This window comes from Nicotiana attenuata, unplaced genomic scaffold (assembly GCF_001879085.1).
Source record: "Nicotiana attenuata strain UT unplaced genomic scaffold, NIATTr2, whole genome shotgun sequence".
Classification (NCBI taxonomy): Eukaryota; Viridiplantae; Streptophyta; class Magnoliopsida; order Solanales; family Solanaceae; genus Nicotiana; species Nicotiana attenuata.
Genome location: NW_017670641.1, coordinates 42,686 through 50,342, shown reverse-complemented (window position 1 = coordinate 50,342; position 7,657 = coordinate 42,686). Strand labels below are relative to the sequence as shown.

General features: G+C 37.9%; 1 protein-coding gene across 4 annotated transcripts in view; it reads right to left on the bottom strand.

The window, feature by feature from the left end:
- Positions 1-753: 753 nt before the first annotated feature.
- LOC109241809 (cycloartenol Synthase-like) overlaps positions 754-7,657 on the bottom strand; it is a 28,900-nt gene continuing 21,996 nt past the window's right edge. For 2 of the 4 annotated variants that reach the window (XM_019408605.1, XM_019408603.1), the window contains exons 18-19: positions 7,054-7,137; positions 6,238-6,937 (exon numbers count right to left, since the gene is read on the bottom strand). In XM_019408605.1, coding sequence (XP_019264150.1) covers positions 6,650-6,937; positions 7,054-7,137 — 372 coding nt within the window. In that variant the 3' untranslated portion in view covers positions 6,238-6,649. Of the gene's footprint in view, positions 1,132-1,566; positions 1,974-6,237; positions 6,938-7,053; positions 7,138-7,657 lie in introns of those variants that run through there. The other 2 variants (XM_019408604.1, XM_019408606.1) reach the window with 2 other exon arrangements.

The following is a 7,657-nucleotide window of genomic DNA, read 5'->3' as shown; positions in this document are numbered from 1 at the left end:
TTTAAAAACAGTGTAATCCCCTGTTTCACGCCGTGAATACAGTCAAATACCGTCGAATACAATGATCTGTCCAACTGTAATCCCATGTTTCACGCTATGAATACAGTCGAATACACTCGAATACAACAACTGATTAACTGGACTTCCCTGATTCACGCCTATTTTTGCCACTGTATTCATGAATACAGTAGCTTAAATACATCTTATAACAACAGAAAACGTATCTACAATCTGTAATATAGCAAATGGTATCTATAGATAGCTAATTACCACTAAAAGATACTGCTTTATGAAAATTTCTCTAAAATAATAGTTAGGCCATTATACTCAAACTAAATCTCAAGTCATGTTCTAGTTAGGCCCGTTTTCTTTTGTTTTTATTTTATTTTAATTATTTTCAAATTAAGATATCTTGAGGATATATCTGATTATCAAGCAATTGTCCTTAAATCTGAACATTGAATAATGAAGATTGTTTTCTTAGCGACTGAATGCGTATAATTTATCTTTATTTTAGTTTAACAGTAAGTCTAGGTATCCGACATCGTTTGACTTACCTTAAAAAATGTTGCTTTGGTTGTCCCTAGTGTGATTCAATGCGTGCTTGATAGTCTCTCGCCACAATGCTATGATATGATAGCACATGTCAGTTTTTTAATTTGATATGGTTTCTGATATGCAAGACCCTCGGACCCCAACTCTCGGGTTCACATGCGACGATTTGGCGAATAAGGCTTTTAGAAAGAAACGAGACAATGATAAGAGACACTTCTAATCAAATTCTAAATCTGGTGCTCCTACCTTAACATGCATTATTAGTCTTAGCATTCAATCAGTTTCCCTCCCAACTAATGAAGGAGAACTGTTGAGGGACAGCAAACGAACCACGAAAGACGATTAGTTACAAAATAACTAAAAATAAAGTAAACTACCTAACAAATCATCGTGCGTGCATCTAGCGTGTTAAAGGTGGACAGAAAACCAAGAGTCGAGACTTCGCGAAATGTGAACTGACACTCATTTAGCTTTAAGTACGCGAGAACGATATTCTCCCAGTGCCCAAATTGGGAAAATGTTCCTATATGCAGAATAGGATATCATGCAATTCCTGTTGAAGACCCCGCTGATCTCCTGAGAAATATAAAGTCAGTCCATAAGTAAACAAATTATCCAACCACATATAGTGTTAGAAAGAAAAAAAAAGTAGTAAGCGTGGCAATCATAGTGACTATAATGGTGGGGCATTTATCCTTTAATAAGATTATTTAGTTCCACATGCGACAAGCATAACGAAGCACCTACATATAAAATTGAGATTTGAAAACAGCTCCACTACCAGTTTATCAAGTTTTATTACCTCAGCAATGTAATTTAGTAGTTCAGTTCGAATAATTAAAAGAAAATATAATATATCACATTCGAGGCCTACCTTTTTAGTAGAAAGGACACCAAAGTTGTCATACGCAGAGAAAACCCTAATGAAAAGTTGATAATAACGGTAATTAAAGCACATAAAGAAGGCACAAATTTAACGTGATTCGGTCAACGAGACCTACGTCCACAAGCGGAGAGAAGCAATTTTACTATACCAACAAGAGTACAAAAAGAGAGTATAAAATTAGAGTAAATACTCTAATTAGTCCCAAATACCCCAAGAGAATAACCTCACAAGATCACTCCAAAGAAAGGGCTCACACAAGTGTTTCCCAACACTCACTCTCTTACAAAATACTCTATAATGAAAAGGAAGGCAAAAGCTAGTAGAAATACTTCTACTTTTGTATCTGAAGGTGTGTTTGAAATGAGAAATATGGGCCCCCTTTTATAGGACCCAAACTTGGGCTCCATGAACTAATAAAAAGAAAAAGGAAATTGATCAACCAATCTCTACACACAATGATACTTTGGCTCTAAGTAAAAATATTGCCAGCCAACTCTTCTTCCAAATAGGCTTATGCCTATATAAAATGGACCCCACTAGCCAAAAAGATTGGCCATATTACAAATCTCCACATTGGCCTAATTTTGGCTGATATAGTAAATTTGCTCCACCTTCTCCGCAAAAGCCCCAATGGGCAAAATCATTCTTCATAAATGCCAATCAAGTTCAGGCAAAGCTTGAACTTGGACACTGGAAGAGGTTTCATGAACATGTCAGCAGGATTGTCTCTAGTGTTGATCTTCTGAATAGAGACTTTTCCATCAGCAATGGTTTCCCGGATAAAATGGTACTTGATATCAATATGCTTCGTTCTCTCATGATACATTTGGTCTTTAGTCAAGTGATGGCACTTTGACTATCACAAAAAATGATAATACCACCTTGGTGTAAACCGAGTTCAGCAAAGAGACCCTTTAACCATAAGGCTTTTTTGATAGCCTCGGTCACTGCCATATATTCTGCTTCGGTAGTAGATAAAGCTACTACATGTTGTAATGTAGCTTTCCGACTGATAGCGCAACCACCAGTGCAAAATACGTAGCCTGTTAGTGATCTTCTTTTGTTAAGATCACCTGCATAATCTGAGTCTACAAAACCAACTAAGGTATTAGTATTTCTCCCGAACCCAAACATGTGTCTGAAGTACCTCGCAAGTATCTGAGAATTCATTTCAGAGCCTGCCAATCGGCTCACCACACTTACTGACTGCGAAATATCTGGGCGTGTGCACACCATTGCATACATAATACTGCCAACTGCACTGGAATAAGGTACCTGTGCCATATACCTCTCTTCTTCTTCTGACTGCGGTGACTGAGCAGCTGATAAGTTAAAATGAGCAGCAAGAGGGGTACTTGCTGGTTTAGCATCTTTCACGCCAAACCTCTCCAAGACTTTCCCCCGAGTACTTCTGGGTCAGGAATAGCTTGTTGGCTCCTCGATCTCTTTTGATCTCCATGCCAAGGATTTTCTTAGCGGCTCCCAAATCTTTCATCTCAAATTCACTTTTCAGCTGACTTTTCAAATTGTGAATTTCTGTCAAATCCTAGCAGCAATGAGCATGTCATCAACATATAATAATAGGTATACAAATGAACCATCATTTAACTTCCGGAAGTAAACACAACTATCATACATGCTCCTCGAATAACCATGACCCAACATAAATGAATCAAACATTTTATACCATTGTCTTGGAGACTGCTTTAATCCATACAAGGATTTCTTTAACAAGCAAACATGATCTTCTTTTCTTTCAATTTCAAATCCTTCGGGTTGATGCATGTATATTTGTTCCTCAAGTTCACCATGTAAGAAAGCTGTCTTAACATCAAGTTGTTCTAATTCCAAATCATACATGGCAACTAAGGCAAGCAAGACACGGATAGAGCTATGTTTAACAACAGGTGAGAAAATATCATTAAAATCAACCCCTTGTACCTAGCTATAGCCCTTTGCAACTAATCGTACCTTATACCTCGCATCTTCAACCCCTGGAATGCCTTCCTTTTTCTTGAAGACCCACTTGCAACCAACAATTCTCTTTCCTGATGGCGGCTTCACAAGAGACCAAGTACCATTCTTGTGGAGAGACTCAATTTCTTCATTCATTGCAATCAGCCACTTGGCTGAATCAGCACCAGAAACACCAGAAACTGCTTCTGAATATTTTGATGGTTCTCCAATTTCTTCAGTTTCCTGTGCAACTGAAAAAGCAAATGAAACATAATCTCCTAACTTTAATGGTTGTTTACTTTCTCTTCTTGGTCTATGTTTGGCTATAGAATACTCTTCTTCTTCTGGTTCAACTTCAGGAGTCTCAACTTCAGGAGTTTCAACTGTATTTGCTCCAAAGTTGATGAGCTTGGCTCAAAAGGAATGCCAATCTCAACCTCCACCTGCTTTTGTGTACTCTTCCCTTTATCTGTATTAAAAGAACTACAAGAATCTTTTCTAGGATGTAACATAGAGGATTCATCAAAGGTTACATCTCCGCTAATTATAAATTTTGGTGCCATGGGATCAGGATACCATAGTCGGTATCCTTTCACCCCAGATGCATACCCAAGGAAAATGCACTTTTTAGCCCTTGGCTCTAATTTTCCATCATTTACATGCATGTATGCAGGGCAACCAAATATCTTTAAATCAGAATAATTAGCAGGAGTACCTGACCACATTTCCTCTGGAGTCTTAAAGTTTAAGGGTGCAGAAGGAGCATGATTGACAATATAACAAGCTTTAGAGATAGCTTCTGCCCAAAAGGCATTTGTCAACCCAACATTTGAAATCAAGCAACGAGCCCTTTCCAATAGAGTTCTATTCATCCTTTCTTCCACACCATTTTGCTGAGGTGTCATTCTCACAGTACGGTGTCGAGCAATTCCTTCATTCTTGCAAAATTCGTTGAATTCATCATTACAAAATTCCAAGCCATTATCTGTTCTAAGCCGCTTAACCTGTTTTCCTGTTTGCTTCTCAATCAAAACTTTCCATTGTTTGAAAATTAAGAAAACATCACTTTTATTTTTCAGGAAATAAACCCAAACTTTCCTTGAATAATCATCAATGAAAGTTAACATATACCTTGCACCACCTTTTGACGGGGTACGGGAAGGACCCCTAACGACCTGAATGAATGTAATCTAAAGTACCTTTTGTTCTATGAATTGCTAGAGATTTGAAGCTGACTTTTTCTGCTTCCCGAACACACATTGTTCACAGAACTCCATATTTCTGGTACTTTGGCTACACAGTAGACCCTTTTGCTGAGGATGGAAAGACCTTTTTCACCGGTATGCCCCGATCGCATATGCCACAATTTGGTGATGTCAGAATTTGATTTATCTGATGTTGAAGCTGCAGCAACACCTGTAACAGTAGATCCCAATAGAGTATACAACGTACCAGATCTGCGTGCTTTCATGATCACAAAAGCACCATGAGAAACTTTCGGGATTCCACCTTCACCTGCGTACTTGCACCCAAGAGATTCTAGAGTACCCAAAGAGATGAGATTTTTCTTCAAGTCAGGAACATGTCTAACATCGGTGAGAGTTCTCACCACACCATCATGTATTTTGATTCGGACTGTACCTTTACCAATAACATTGCAGGCAGCATTGTTGCCCATCAAGACACTCCACCTTCAACAGATTCATATGTGGTAAACAAATCCCGATTGGGACACATATGATAAGAACAACCCGAATCTAAAATCCACTCATTGTTAGATTTAAAACAATTATTAGTTGCTAAAAAAATAGTCCCTCAGTCTCATCAGCAGCTACACTTGCTTCGGCAGTGTCAGCATTTTTATGCTCATTTTTCTTTTCTGTATGCTTTTCTTTGTTTTTCAACTTAAAGCATTCAGAAGTAATGTGGCCTTTCTTATGACAGTATTTGCATATGACATCTCTGTATCTGGATTTTGACCTTGATTTAGGTCTCTCACTACTTAAATCTTTCTTATTGGATCTACCTCTTACAAACAAGCCTTCCCCTTGGTTCCCGCTTGTTTTCCCGATAATATCTCTATCTATTTGTTCTTTTAATTTCAAAATAGATTTGATATCTTTATAAGAGATATTATCATTTCCATAAAGCATAGTATCTCTAATATGCTTAAACGACTGGGGCAAAGAAACAAGCAATAATACGGCTTGATCCTTATCTTTGATTTTAGAATCTATGTTACTTAAATCCATAAGAAGAGAATCGAAAGTATCGAGATGTGTAAGTATAGAGCTACCTTCAGCCATATGAAAAGTGTAGAGTTTTTGCTTTAGGTAAAGCCTGTTTTCTACTGTCCTTTTCATATACAGGGTTTTCAGCTTTTCCCATATGCCTTTGGCTGAGCTTTCTGTAGCAACTTCACGCAAAAACTCATTTGAGAGATTTAAAATTATACCTGTTTTTGCCTTTTTGTCAATGACGGCAAACTCCTCGTCCGTCATTTTTTCCGGCTTCTTCTACTTTCCTTGTAGTGCCAAATCTAAGCCATCCTGAATTAGGATAGCTTCCATCTTTAATTGCCACATTCCGAAGTTTGCACTTCGGTCAGATTTCTCAACATAAGTCTTTGTTAGAGTCATTTTGGCTATTTAAACTAACCCGGTTAGATCCGGCTCTGATACCAATTTGTTAGGATTGAGAACCCGGGTAGTGCGGAATTTAGCCAAACAATGTAGTAATGAAAATAACAAAGACAACAAGTTGATAATAACGGTAATTAAAGCACATAAAGAAGGCACAAATTTAACGTGGTTCGGTCAAGGAGACCTAAGTCCACAAGCGGAGAGAAGCAATTTTACTATACCAACAAGAGTACAAAAAGAGAGTACAAAATTAGAGTAAACACTCTAATTAGTCCCAAATACCTCAAGAGAATAACCTCACAAGATCACTCCAAAGAAAGGGTTCACACAAGTGTTTACCAACACTCACTCTCTTACAAAATACTCTATAATGAAAAGGAAGACAAAAGCTAGTAGAAATACTTCTACTTTTGTATCTGAAGGTGTGTTTGAAATGAGAAAGATGGCCCTCCTTTTATAGGACCCAAACTTGGGCTCCAAGAACTAATAAATAGAAAAAGGAAATTGATCAACCAATCTCTACCACACAATGATACTTTGGTTCCAAGTAAAAATATTGCCAGCCAACTCTTCTTCCAAATAGGCTTATGCCTATATAAAATGGACCCCACTAGCCAAAAAGATTGGCCATATTACAGAAAATTTTGACCTTATTCACTGAACCAGCCTCCACCAGTTCTTTCTCCATAGCCAGGGTACTTTTATAAGCTAACTCTCCCACGAAAGATACCCAACACTTAACCAGGTTCTCTTGAACAATGTAGTTTATATTTACATACTTCCTCTCCCAAAACTGTATGCAGCTCTGAAGTGAATTTAAGCCCCAAACTCCGTCCAAGAGGCACAGCCAATTAAACCAAATCAAAACTCTGAGGCAAGTGCTTAGGCAACCTTTTAACTTGCAAGTCAAAAAGTAAAAGGAGGATACGCTGTTTTCAATAATAGCAACCAGGCACTTGTTCGTATACAGTACAAGCATTTTTAAGCTACAGGGACTGGAAGCTGCAGAATTACCTGCTGAGGAAAATCTCCGTTTTCTAGCTGAGCATTTATTAATACTTTTGCTGCATGGTGTAATGGCGTGGGATTTCTCTCAGCCTGCAATTGTTTAAAGGGAAAAAAAGTAAACTTCAGCAAAAGAGGTGGCCATTTTGATTTATAGTTTCACATCTCAGTAATTTATAAGGATGTGTTTGAGCAGAAAGGGATGACAACCCTCAATTATAATCACTAAGCAGAAGATTCCAACATTTCAAAGATGTACAAAAATATTCAGCTGAAAGGTGTATGCAGATCCAACAATTTGGGATGTATTATAACACAAACATTCTGCTTGAACATTTCTGTCTCAGTATCTCAAATTAGGACCAACCATGTAAATCAACTTACTAGGAAATGCCAAATGCTTCATTAAGTTCTTTCAATGTATCTTGTTAAAAAGAGCAATTTAAAAGTAAAGAAAAGTCAAGAGCAGAAGAAATATGTCCCCAGAAGCAAGGAGTATGCCCGCGTGTTTCAAAGAGAACACCCTAAAGCACACCATTGAAGACTCAAGAAATAACATTTCACTGTTGATCCCAAAGCCCCCCCCCCCGCCCCACACACACACACTACCTCC